A 13,510-nucleotide genomic window follows, 5' to 3' on the forward strand; every position below is an offset into this window, starting at 1 on the left:
TGGTCCTGTGCCTGGCCCGAACCTGCGGACACTCTCTTTACTTTCGTGCGTGTAGCCACAAGGCCACCGCTTCACTATTTAACCCCCATACCCCGCCCTCACCCCGTTACCATGACGTAATCGTTTTATTATTTTAACCCAATCTGCTACTTAAGTCCTGTGGCGATGGGCGAGTGGCGAAACAGCAGTTGCGGATACACTTGAAGCTGTTGTCACAAACCTGCACACAGGCAGCCTTGGGCACTGGTGTCGTTCTCAGCAATAACGAAGCAGCAGTGGACTACGGCGGCCCCTTGGGTGTCTGAGCAGCACTCTTTAGGAATCGCTTTGCTCACCACCATGGTGGTGTCGGATAGAGAAGGTGCCTCAAACACAGCCTGCCTCAGCTCACCCTGGCGAGCACACCGCTGCTGGTGGGGGTCCCTATCAGCGGTTGAAGTACAAGTGAAGATGCTGAACTTCATCACCGTGGAACGTGCGCACCCTGTTGGGCAACGCCAAGGCAGACAGGCCAGAAAGAAGAACAGCACTGGTCACCAAAGAACTAGCCCGCCACAACGTGGACGTTGCAGCACTCGATGAAACATGCTTAGCGGACAAGGGTCAGCTCACCTAACGTGATGGAGGGTAGGCCTTTATCTAGAATGGTCGCAGCAGCACTGAACGAGAGGCAGGTGTTGTATTCACCATCAGATCTCGCCTCACTCCTAAACTTGCCTGGCTTCCAGAGGACATTAACGATCACCTATTGACGCTTCAGCTCCCGCATGGAAACAAGAAGAGAGCAACGCTTGTCAGTGCATGTGTGTATTGCACTTGCTTCCTCGTCAGACGCTGTGTGCATTACACCGGTACATACATTCCCAAGGTTTATCACTTGGCATTTGTTCATCTTTACAGACGTTCAGTTGAATCCCAAGATGTATCACTTTATATATGTCCAGTTGAATCCCAAGATGCATCACTTTATATAAGTCCAGTTGAATCCCAAGATGCATCACTTTATATAAGTCCAGTTGAATCCCAAGATGTATCACTTTATATAAGTCCAGTTGAATCCCAAGATGCATCACTTTATATAAGTCCAGTTGAATCCCAAGGTTTATCACTTTACACAAGGTCAGCTTTACATCAGTCCAGTTGAATCCCAAGGTTTATCACTTTACACAAGGTCAGCTTTACATAAGTCCAGTTGAATCCCAAGGTTTTCTCACTTTACGTAAGTTCAGATGACTTTACATACGTTCAGTTGAATCGTATTTATGGCTTTACACAAGTCCATGCTGTTGAATCCCAAGGTTTATGACTGTTGAGATAAATAAAATCCCAAAGTTTATCACTTACATACGTTTTTTTTTTTGTTTTTGTTTTTTTTTTTTTCAATCCCGAGGATCATCACTTTTCATCAGTGTTGTTGAATTCCAAGGTTTATCACTTTACATAAGGTCAGTTTACTCTTTACAATAAGCTCAGCTGAATCCCAATGTATATCACTTTCCACAGATTCGGTTGATAAAACGGGGGGGAAAAAACCGAATGAAAGGCGAAATGATGATGATAATAATAATAATAATAATAATAATAATAATAAGGATGATAGAAAGCCGATGTTTGGACTCATTACTGTTCATCAACTATTAGGAGAGCTTTCTTGAAGGTGACTTGAGTGGAAACGTCGATTTTATGTATTTATTTATTTATCTACTGAATTATATGCAATCACCTCCCAGCCTTTAAAATCGTCTTTTACATTGCTTCAATGATCCTATTGTCAGTGGTGCTTTCTTCCATAAATTGAATCGCATTATGTTTCTTTTAATTTTTTTTTCTTTTTCTTCTTGTTTCTTTCCATTGCAGGCGGTCTGTCTTCTTGTTTCTTTCCATTGCAGGCGGTCTGTCTTCTGGTTTCTTTCCATTGCAGGTGATCTGTCTTCTGGTTTCTTTCCATTGCAGGCGGTCTGTCTTCTGGTTTCTTTCCATTGCAGGCGGTCTGTCTTCTGGTTTCTTTCCATTGCAGGTGATCTGTCTTCTGGTTTCTTTCCATTGCAGGTGATCTGTCTTCTGGTTTCTTTCCATTGCAGGCGGTCTGTCTTCTGGTTTCTTTCCATTGCAGGTGATCTGTCTTCTGGTTTCTTTCCATTGCAGGTGATCTGTCTTCTGGTTTCTTTCCATTGCAGGCGGTCTGTCTTCTGGTTTCTTTCCATTGCAGGTGATCTGTCTTCTGGTTTCTTTCCATTGCAGGTGATCTGTCTCCTGGTTTCTTTCCATTGCAGGTGATCTGTCTCCTGGTTTCTTTCCATTGCAGGCGGTCTGTCTTCTGGTTTCTTTCCATTGCAGGTGATCTGTCTTCTGGTTTCTTTCCATTGCAGGCGGTCTGTCTTCTGGTTTCTTTCCATTGCAGGCGGTCTGTCTTCTGGTTTCTTTCCATTGCAGGCGGTCTGTCTTCTGGTTTCTTTCCATTGCAGGTGATCTGTCTCCTGGTTTCTTTCCATTGCAGGTGATCTGTCTCCTGGTTTCTTTCCATTGCAGGTGATCTGTCTCCTGGTTTCTTTCCATTGCAGGCGGTCTGTCTTCTGGTTTCTTTCCATTGCAGGCGGTCTGTCTCCTGGTTTCTTTCCATTGCAGGCGGTCTGTCTTCTGGTTTCTTTCCATTGCAGGCGGTCTGTCTCCTGGTCCCATCTGTTACCGGAAGCGACTCAGTGCCACAAACGGTGAAGTGCATGCTGGGAAACGACACCACATGCCCAGCCCACCACTGTTGTGTGAAAAAGGTGTGTGTGTGTGTGTGTGTGTATGTGCGCGCGCGCGCGCGCGCGTGTGTGTGTGTGCGCGCGTGTTTGTACGCTTATGCGTCTGTGTATGTGTTTGTATGTGTGTGTGAATACGTGCGCGAGACCCAGTGTATGTGAGTATATTTTTCCTTATTGGTACTAAGTGGGTGAGGAGACAGACAAGATAATGGAAGAAATATTTTAGCGAGTTCAGTTTTCAGTCTTCAGTCTCTCACTCTCTCAGTAAACAAACAAAAAACAGACAAGGAATTTTCCCCTGAGCCAAATATAATTATTAAGACCAAAAAAAAAAGAAAAAAGTTTTTCATTCACTCTCTCTCTCTTCATCTTGAAAAAAAAAATAATTTTAAGAAAACCAGGAACAAATGTCTTGACTGTCACAAGTCAATTCTCTCTGCACAACCTGATGATCCAATCCCAGGATCGCCTCAGTCCTAGGCCGGCCAGTAGTCTACTCACAGTAGTGTCAAGTCAATGTCCACCCCACTCACTCGTGGGAAACTCGGGCACCTCCTCAAGTAACATTCCAGTTCCACAAGGTCCCTCCACTCCGTGGCCGGTCAACATGGAGCCCTGATGTTCGAAACAGTCAAGGCACACAGACCACATCATCCGAGCTCTGATGCATTCAGACTGACGTCACAGCACACACACACACACACACACACACACACACGAACATGCACAGCTCACGATTCACCCACACTTACCACGTGCAAAATATTTTCACATTCAGACAGGTAATCTAAATGTACAAAAAAAATTTTCGTTCTTCCTCTGGCCACAGGCATTCGAAACTCACTCTGTCACACTTATTTATTTGTGTGTGTGTGTGTGTGTGTGTGTGTGTGTGTGTGTGTGAGAGAGAGAGAGAGAGAGAGAGAGAGAGAGAGAGAGAGAGTGCGCGCGCGTGTTTGTACGCTTATGCGTGTGTGTATGTGTTTGTATGTGTGTGTGAACAAGTGCGCGAGACCCAGTGTATATGAATATGTTTTTCCTTATTTATTTGTGTGTGTGTGTGTGTGTGTGTGTGTGTGTGGATCAGAGTATGTGTGTTGAGTCACGGTGGGAAGTGTGTGCGTGTGTGTGTGTGTGTGTGTGTGTGATTTCAACAATGCGCACATGGCTTTCCCTTTTGCCTGCCTGCCTGCTCCCCCCCCCAAACCCCCCCCGCCCCCCACCCCCACGCCGCCTCTCTCTCTCTCTCCATTATATGCAGTTGAGTGTGTGCTAGTTTTCCGCTTTTTTGTTATTCTGTGTGAATAAGACTAAATGCAGATAATGACTGTTTTTCTCATTTTCAGGTTACAACTGTGTTATGTTACATATCTGATTATATTACCTCTGTAATGTTTGTTTACACCACCCCTTCATGAGGGGCCATGGTCTATATTGAATAAAACATCCGTATCCGTATCCGTATCTCTCTCTCCATTGTTATTTTTCATTCGCAAAATATACCGCAGAAGCATATTATATCAAAAGGAAAAAATTGACCTCAGTTTGATATTAAACTGAATGATTGTAAGATGATATAGAAAAATGTAAGGTAACAGACAGATTGATAACCAAAAAAGTTCAGCTGTATGGTTGGATGATCGGACGTCTGTATTTTTTATGTCAATTAATTGACTGTTATACATGAGTAATATGGAATATCAATCAATGTCATGTGTGAGATTGTACAAATGTATATGGGTTTTGAAATGTTTACTTTAGTCGTGTGTTATTTCCCTTTATCATTTCTCGCTTTCGCTTCATCTGTCACTTTCACAAGTTGAATTATCCCCCTTGGCAGTAGAGCTGTAAAACGCTATTTGCCAACAGAAAAAGTGTCAGTGTCAGTGTGTGTGTCTCTCTCTGTGTGTCTCTGTTCCTCTCTCTGTGTCTCTCTGTCTGTGTCTCTCTGTCTCTCTCTGTGCCTCTGTGTGTGTGTGTGTGTGTGTGTGTGTGTGTGTGTGTGTGTGTGTGTGTGTGTGTGTGTGTGTGTGTGTGTGTGTGTCTCTCTCTCTCTCTCTGTTGCAAGCTGATCTGGAGGCCCCGGCAAGGCCTGTGTGGTGCAGGTGGTGACGTTCTGTGGTGACGTTCTGTGGTGCAGGTGGTGACGTTCTGTGGTGACGTTCTGTTCTGTACCTGTGTGGTGCAGGTGGTGACGTTGTGTGGTGCAGGTGGTGACGTTCTGTGGTGCAGGTGGTGACGTTGTGTGGTGCACTGAGGTGGTGACGTTGTGTGGTGCAGGTCGTGACGTTCTGTGCCTGTGTGGTGCAGGTCCTGACGTTGTGTGGTACACTGAGGTGGTGACGTTCTGTGCCTGTGTGGTGCAGGTCCTGACGTTGTGTGGTACACTGAGGTGGTGACGTTGTGTGGTGCAGGTGGTGACGTTCTGTGGTGATGTTATGTGGTGTAGGTGGTGACGTTATGTGGTGTAGGTGGTGACGTTCTGTGGCGGTGACGTTCTGTGGTGATGTTTTGTGGTGTAGGTGGTGACGTTATGTGGTGCAGATGGTGATATTGTGTGGTGTAGGTGGTGACGTTCTCTGGTGACGTTCTGTTCTGTACCTGTGTGGTGCAGGTGGTGACGTTGTGTGGTGCAGGTGGTGACGTTGTGTGGTGCAGGTGGTGACGTTGTGTGGTGCACTGAGGTGGTGACGTTGTGTGGTGCAGGTCGTGACGTTCCGGGACCCCAGCAAAGAGCCCCTGGTGGGCACGGAGTGCCAGCCCCTGCTGTCTGAGGGCGCCATGTGTTTGAGGACCCCCGAGGACTACCTGTGTCCCTGTGTGCCTGCCCTGGTCTGTGACCTCGCCGCCTTCCATACCATGGGCTACTGCAGGCCCGGCCGTCACCTGCATGCTGCCCCCACCCTGTGACTCCGAACCTCTGTGTGTGTGTGTGTGTGTGTGTGTGTGTGTGTGTGTGTGTGTCTGTGTGTGTCTGTGTGTGTCTGTGTTGTACATGTATGATTATGCAACGTAATACCTACAGTTGATAATGTATTTCATCCCGTAATGGAATGTCCAGCCTACGTGGATTTTGCATTTGTATTTCTTTTTATCACAACAGATTTCTCTGTGTGGAATTCGGCCTGCTCTCCCCAGGGAGAGCGCGTCGCTATACTACAGCGCCACCCTATTTTTTTTTTGTTTGTTTGTTTCTTTTTTTCTTTTTTTTTCTGCGTGCAGTTTTATTTGTTTTTCCTATCGAAGTGGATCTTTTTACAGATTTTTATCAGGAACAACACTTTTGTTGCCATGGGTTCTTTTACGTGCGCTAAGTGCATGCTGCACACGGGACCTCGGTTCATCGTCTCATCCGAATTTCCATGTTAAATGTTTGCTCTCTGTGTGTGTGTGCGTGTGCGTGCGTGCGTGCGTGTGCGTGTGCGTGTGCGTGCGTGTGTGTGTGTGTGTGTGTGTGTGTGTAACAGAAAATCTGCGTACAATGTTTTTATGGTGATAGAATATATGTTGAAAAGAAATGGTCGTTGCCCAAATTGATATGCCATGTTTGTAGACTGAGACTGTAGGCTGTGTTTGTTTTTTGTGTTTTGTTTGTTGTTGTTTCGCCAAAATGATAGCAATGAGAAAATAAAGATGCTGCATTATCAAGCTTTCATTACTGGCTTTTCCTGTAGTGCTGTTACTAGATCTTGTTCTTTCAGCTCACTGAATGCCTGGACTGTCTGTCCAGCTGATGATGTTTCATTTTGCTGGTTTCTTCAACAGCAATTTCGTCTTTTTGTGTATGCCTATGGGGATTCTGCTTTCCCCGAGATGCCTGTTTTGGGCCACGTTTCTTTGGGGAACCTTTGAATGTGATCGCAATATTACCAGACAACAGGAACAGAATGCTGGTGCATCTAAGACATCTGTTGTACTGTCACAATCTCTGCATTCTCTTTGTTTTACAACTACACGTTTCTGTGTCTCTTTTGGAAATAAAAAGAAGAGGAAAAAAAGATCATCAGCTATGCGCAGTGGCAGCCCCTGCAGAACAACATCCACAGCATCTTGGCGGACGTGAGTGCGGATCTTTCCTCGTGAGGTCTTTTTGTATGTCCTCACTGTCTGTCAGTATGTCAACGGAAAAGGAATGGTGGTTATATTTTTGATAAATGGACAGCATCAATAATCCATTGTGAGGAACGTCGGGGGCAGGTCGGTATAGTGGCCCAACCTGTCCTGACCCGCCCTGTCCAACCTGTCCTGACCCGCCCTGCCCAACCTGTCCTGACCCGCCCTGCCCAACCTGTCCTGACCCGACCTGTCCAACCTGTCCTGACCCGACCTGTCCCGACACAGCCTGTCCAACCTGTCCCGACACAGCCTGTCTCGACCCAACCTGTCCCGACCCAACCTGTCCCGACTCAACCTGTCCCGACCCAACCTGTCCTGTCCAACCTGTCCCGACCCAGCCTGTCCAACCTGTCCCGAACCAACCTGTCCTGTCCAACCTGTCCCGACCCAACCTGTCCAACCTGTCCCGACCCAACCTGTCCCGACCCAGCCTGTCCAACCTGTCCCGACCCAACCTGTCCTGTCCAACCTGTCCCGACCCAACCTGTCCCGACCCAACCTGTCCTGTCCAACCTGTCCCGCCCCAGCCTGTCCAACCTGTCCCGATCCAACCTGTCCCAACCTAACCTGTCCAACCTGTCCTGACCAAACCTGTCCCCGGTGGCGTAAGTTTAAGATTTTTAATTACCATTCATAAATAAACCAGTAACATTCAGATGGAGATTTAAGCATTAGCACGTTGCTAAATCTTTAAATAACCCAATAAGCAATTGGCACACTAATTATTAAAGAACTCTGCTGATTCGTAAAGGCACGTAAAAGACATGAAACTTTCACTTTCAAGTCACACCACAATAACAATACAAGAGAATGGAAATTACCTTTCTGGAAAGAAAGCAGCAGACCACTTCATAGACGTCTGTGAAAACATCAGCAATCTGGAAGTCCCTTCTGAACACAGAGCTGCAGTGCACAGGGCCCAAGGTGAACTTCATGAGAAAGAGCCCCAAGAGGAAGTCATGACCACAGCTTTCACAGAGAAAGAGCTGAAGGAAGCGTTGCAGAGCTTCAACCTGAAGAAGTCACCTGGACCAGACGGAATCACAAATGAAATGATTCTGCATCTTGGGATGAAGAGCAAGGCAGTCCTTTTAACAATCTTCAAAACAAAAAACCAACAACAAAAAACGATGGACTGACAACATTGCAGAATGGACAGGAAAAAACAACTTTGCAGAGATCCAGGCTTTGACACACAACCGACTTGGACAGACCTGCAGGAATCTGGCAAACAGTTCCGTGCAACGCTTCACAGAGTTGAGGGAGAAGTGGGGAGAAGACAGTGATCATGCCCAGTTAATACCTGTATTGAACAGCTTTGTCAATGAATGTCCACCCTTCCCATTGCCATGCCGTTTCTTTGCTTTAGTCATTTATGACATCTGATGGAGTCTCCCGTCGGTCCGACGGATGAGTAGGCTGCCTGACCAGCACAGGTGACTTTTTTTTTTTTTTTTTTTTTTTTTTTTTTTTTAGTGAGGAGGAGTTGTGCAGTCCCTTCTCCACTCCCTCGCCTACCGACGCTCACAGTCCCGCAGGTGCAGATACTGCCACGTGTAGGACGGCCTCGGCAGGTGCAGGTTTTTTCTTCGGAGCTCCGTCTCCTAGGAGGACTTCCAGCCAAGGATAAGAGCTCCCCCTGCCCTTTGGTCATCCTCTTCCGCCTTCACAGCCGTTGGGAAAGGTTTCTTCCTCCGCCTGGTCCGTCGTTGGGAAACTTCACATGCGGCAGGTAGTACTTGGTTACATGGTACCAGTAGCAAGGGCTATGCCCCTGACCTGACGCTGACATCACATATTGTGTAATTAGAGTTTGTACATGTTTCCACTCTAGTCAGGCATTTATTTTGTATGCTGATTATCACCAGTAGGAATGACTGCTGTTATGTTGTCAGTGACATTTTTGTTTGCGTTACTTTTGCTGAGAAGTTGTGAAAGTTACTTCGTGTACATTTTCTTTGAGACAACACAACCTTTTCATTCAAAATCTAAATGTTCTTACATTCAAACTATGCGGTGCTTTTCGAAACTATGCGTTTTTTAATTCCATATTTTCACTAGATCTTACTTTGACGGTTATTCGTTGGAGAAAAGGATTGATTGTGTTCATACATGTGAAGTGGCTGTGTCGGAAACGAAGATTTTTCTTCTTTCTTTTTCAGTTTGCAGAAAGATTCTCATTATGCTCCATTCTGATGCTGACTTAAACTGTCTTTTTCTCTTTCCACAATAATCCTAAAGTTCAAGTGGAACAACACTTTGTGTTCCAAGCCATTACGTCAGTTAGTTGGTTTTGTTCTTTCAAAAATAAAAAGTCGGTTTTCTTTCAAAAATAGATTTTGTTTTTTTACATCTTGGTGATTGAAAACTGCTCTCTCTCTCTCTCTCTCTCTCTCTCTCTCTCTCTGTGTGTGTGTGTGTGTGTGTGTGTGTGTGTGTGTGTGTGTGTTTGAGTGTGAGTGTGTGTGTGTGTGTGTGTGTGTGTGTGTGTGTGTGTTTGTGTGTTGTACGTGTTAGGTCTGTCGCTCCATCTATATGTACATACACAAGAAAATCATCAACACATGCTAAATTCAGGAGACAGTTGCAAAGCAACAGGTCTTTCAAAGGTGCTTCTGGTGCTTAATTAAGGTCAGGCAGAACAGACCGAAGCAAACTTGGGAACAACGTCAACGACTGCCGACTTAACACACTCAGAGTATCCAAATCCAAGCGAAAACAACAGGATTTCAGCTGATTATCAGTGATCAACCCCTCTCCCTTAACACCATCATTATTTTTCTTCGGTGTCATTGGGGGCGCCTCTCACATCCTCCCCCTCCCCCTCCCCCCCCCCACCTTCCCCGCCCACGTGATACATAGGAGCGCATACAGGTCAAACCCACACCCGAGGCGCACGCGGAACAACTGGCAAAAGCAAGACGAGTCTTCATTTTGCAATGCTGTCTGTCCGTGGGCCTGGCCTGTTCTCGGTCCAGTCCAGTAGTGTGCAATAGTGTGTGTGTGTGTGTGTGTGTGTGTGTGTCTGTGTGTGTTGGAAGTCTTGAAATGAACTTTTTTCTTTCTTATAAATTTCTGTTCATTTCTTGGTTTTGTCGCGTTTGAATTCATGTTGTTAACTAAAAAGACGTGCCAATCAGTATACCTACTAGATCGACTCTTGATCAATTAGACATCATAACTGTGCATTGAAACATGGGGGTTTTGGTGTGGGGTTTTTGTTGTTGTTGCTGTTGTTATTGGTTTTTTGTTGTTGTTGTTGTCGTTTTTTTTTCTTCCTTGTTTTTTATCCGTCATTGGCATCGCCCAAAAAGAGAGACATTGAGATTCAGTTAATGATGTATCTCTCTCTCTCTATATATATATACTCGTATATATATATATATATATATATATATATATATATGTGTGTGTGTGTGTGTGTTTGACAGGGGGTACGCGGCTTGTCTTCTTTAACGTATGAAATGAAGAGACGTCATTTAAAAAAAATAAAAAAAAAAGAAAAAAAAGTCCTGTATAAGTGATATTCTGCAGCGATTTGTAGGCTTTACCAGATTTTTTTTAGGGTATTAAAAAAAAAAAAAAAAAAAAAAAATCCCATGCCCAGTTTAGTTCTGTTCCTGTAATTTCTGTTTGCGTAAGTTGTCAGCTTCGGCAAAAAACTTGGCGAGTGATGTTATATAATGTCTATCTGTTTGTAGTTGACCAGCCAGGTCATTTCTTTTTCTTGGATGATTTAAAGAAGTTATTTTTGTCTCGTATGTTCTTCACAGCGAAATAAAAAGTGAAATTCACTTTCTATACTTTCATCTTTTGTTCGTATTGTGTAAATACTTCTCGGCTCCGTTCGAGTATCCTACCATTTCTGACTAGCGGAGAGAGATCGTCTTCGTTCGGAAATGAGCCACTGAATCGACGTGCCTTTTGCTTGAAACGGGTTCAAACCACTAGCTGATAGATATCTGTCTGCAAATCACAGCTGAACTTCACACATGTTAAATAATATCCTTATTCTCTATCTTAGAATGCCATTTTGCTGAAAGGATGCAATTATACGTTCTTTCATTAATTTCCGAAATGAAAAGTTAATAATTTTCTACGCCCTGGTTACGAATTCGATTCCACTTTCAAAAAGCACCTTTTTGACATAAAAAGCAAGTATTGTTCTCCAGTTTCATTTAAAATAATTATTGTGTGATTAACATATTGTACGCCTATTTATTCTATTTCTTATCGACAGATTAACTGGATGAGCCGATACCTTATGCATTTGACTTTTGCACACCCTTGAAGAGGGTGCCTGTCTGTTTCTCCATAAACCATTTTGTTAGAGGCATGCAGAGGACAGACAGACAGACACACACACACACACACATACACACAGAGGGAGGGACGTTGAGAGGGAGCACTTTCCCTGCCATTTTCTAAGTGATATTCTCAAATGAGACAAATAATTCAATAACTCCCTATCCTCTACAGTCCAGCTCTCAACCTCTCAAAACATAATAATCAATTCCCTTAATCTGGATTACACCCCCCGAAAACGGAGTGTGGCTGCCTACATGGCGGGGTAAAAACGGTCAGACACATAAGAACCCACTCATGTACATACGAATGAACGTGGGAGTTACAGTCCACAAACGAAGAAGAAGAGAAGGATGAATTTGGATTACCTCTCTCTCTCTCTCACACGTATACAAACACATGCGCGCGCGCGCGCACACACACACACACACACACACAAAAACTCAAACCAAAACTAAAACGAAGGTTCATGCATTTATTAATTGCAAAATCGAACACATAACTTAGGAAGACAAGCCAAAAAAAACAACAACAAACAAACAAACAAACAAACAAAAAAAGAATAAAAAAAGCCATCTTCAAAAAATCATGCAAATTAATTAAATTATGTGCATAAGTATTATCAAGAACCCAAACAAAAATGGTATTAACTGGTCAACCAGCGTCTGGCTTGTTAAAAAAAAAAAAGAAAAAAAAAAAAAAACCCAGAAAAATAATGGAAAAGAATCTAAAGGCAGAGAACAGCAACTGAAACATCCGACAACACGATGATCCATGAGAATTTAAACACACACACACACACACACACACACATGTAAACATCGCCTTCATCAAAATGTGCCCACATTGTTTTAAAAACTAGAGAAGAGTTGAAGTCTGATTACAGAAATAATGCAACTGCAAACCAATCAACTGCAAACAATATTTCAAATACAATCAACTCAAGTGAATAAAGAAGTAAATCTATATAACTACATGAAATATAGAAATACTATGATAACTGGTTTCTGTTTCTCGCACACACAAACTGATGAAGTGCATACATGTATACACCCACTACATAGTCAGTCTCTTACCCTTCTCCCCTCCCACACACTTCTTGTATTATGTATTATCTTATGTACAGCTGTGCTAAGCATCAACTGGAAAATGCTCATTTTATGTGTTAAACACATAAATATGCCAGTTGAAATGACATACTGTCAGACTACTATAAATCCTTTCATACACACACATACACACACACAAATACACACTCTCTCTCTCCCTTGCACACACACACACTCACACACATGTACATGCTCGCGCGCATGCGTGCGCGCACACACACACACACGCACACACATACAATGGTAAAATGAATTGCACTCAAACATTTATGGATCCTGTTTAGAAGATGAAGAATTCAAAAACAAACTAGCATTTCAAAAGTAGACCTTAGCAAGCATAAAATTAATCTAACTAAATATGCACAACACACACACACACACACACACACACACACACACAGCATTAAAACTGAAGGAAAATACAGTTAAAAAGAAAAACAAGTATCTAAAATTTTTAATCAGAAGGAAAATAATTTTCAAATGTCCAGACTTTCAAACAGAAGGGGGAAAATAGCACAATTCAAATTCAGATTAATAATTATAATGCACAATATTTCATGAAAAAGTAATATGACAAATAAGAAAAACAAACAGAAAGCTTCCATAGATACATGTGAAAGGAGTTAATGAATATTTCATACACCATATGTAACTGTTCATGCATCCCACATAAATGCTCACTGATACAAAATGTTATTTGAGTGGATGTGTCATTTTGTATGACGTGAGCAAAACTGCAATATGTGTGTAGAGAGTGAATGCGTCATTCTGCATAAAGCAAGTGAATGTGTCATTCTGTATAATCAAATCATGTCAGTGAATGTGTCATTCTGTGAAAAGTAAGTGTCATTCTGTATAAAATGAGCGAAAGTGTCATTCTGTATAAAGTGACTGTGTTACTCTGTGTAAAGTATGTGAATGTGTCATTCTGTACAAAGTGACTATCATTCTGTATAAATCATGTGAGCGAATGTGCTATTCTGTGTAAAGTGTGTGTGTGTGTGTGTTATACTGAGTAAAGTGGGTGAATGTCATTCTGTATAAAATGACTGTGTCATTCTGTACACAGTCAGTAAATGTGTCATTCTGAATAAAGTGTGTAAAACTACACAGTGGGTCTCCTGTGGGACTTGTGAGTTGCAACTCACTCATGTAGTCCAAACAGTTTGCTACACTACAACTCACACATGTAGTCCAAACAGTTTGCAACAACTCACATATGTAACCCCA

General features: G+C 43.3%; 1 protein-coding gene across 1 annotated transcript; it reads left to right on the forward strand.

The window, feature by feature from the left end:
• The first annotated feature begins 644 nt into the window (after positions 1-644).
• On the forward strand, positions 645-5,750 carry LOC143297714 (uncharacterized). Its single transcript, XM_076610134.1, has 3 exons — positions 645-674; positions 4,961-5,116; positions 5,457-5,750. The coding sequence occupies exons 1-3, from the start codon at positions 645-647 to the stop codon at positions 5,658-5,660; spliced, it is 390 nt and encodes a 129-aa protein (XP_076466249.1). The 3' UTR covers positions 5,661-5,750.
• The last annotated feature ends 7,760 nt before the right edge of the window (positions 5,751-13,510 follow it).

This window comes from Babylonia areolata, chromosome 23 (genome assembly GCF_041734735.1).
Source record: "Babylonia areolata isolate BAREFJ2019XMU chromosome 23, ASM4173473v1, whole genome shotgun sequence".
NCBI lineage: Eukaryota > Metazoa > Mollusca > Gastropoda > Neogastropoda > Buccinidae > Babylonia > Babylonia areolata.

Coding starts and splice junctions, on each gene's coding strand:
- LOC143297714 (XM_076610134.1), top strand. CDS start 645: ATGGTCGCAGCAGCACTGAACGAGAGGCAG. Junction 675..4,960: donor CAGCACTGAACGAGAGGCAG/GTGTTGTATTCA, acceptor TGTGTGGTGCAG/GTGGTGACGTTCTGTGGTGC. Junction 5,117..5,456: donor TCTGTGCCTGTGTGGTGCAG/GTCCTGACGTTG, acceptor TGTGTGGTGCAG/GTCGTGACGTTCCGGGACCC.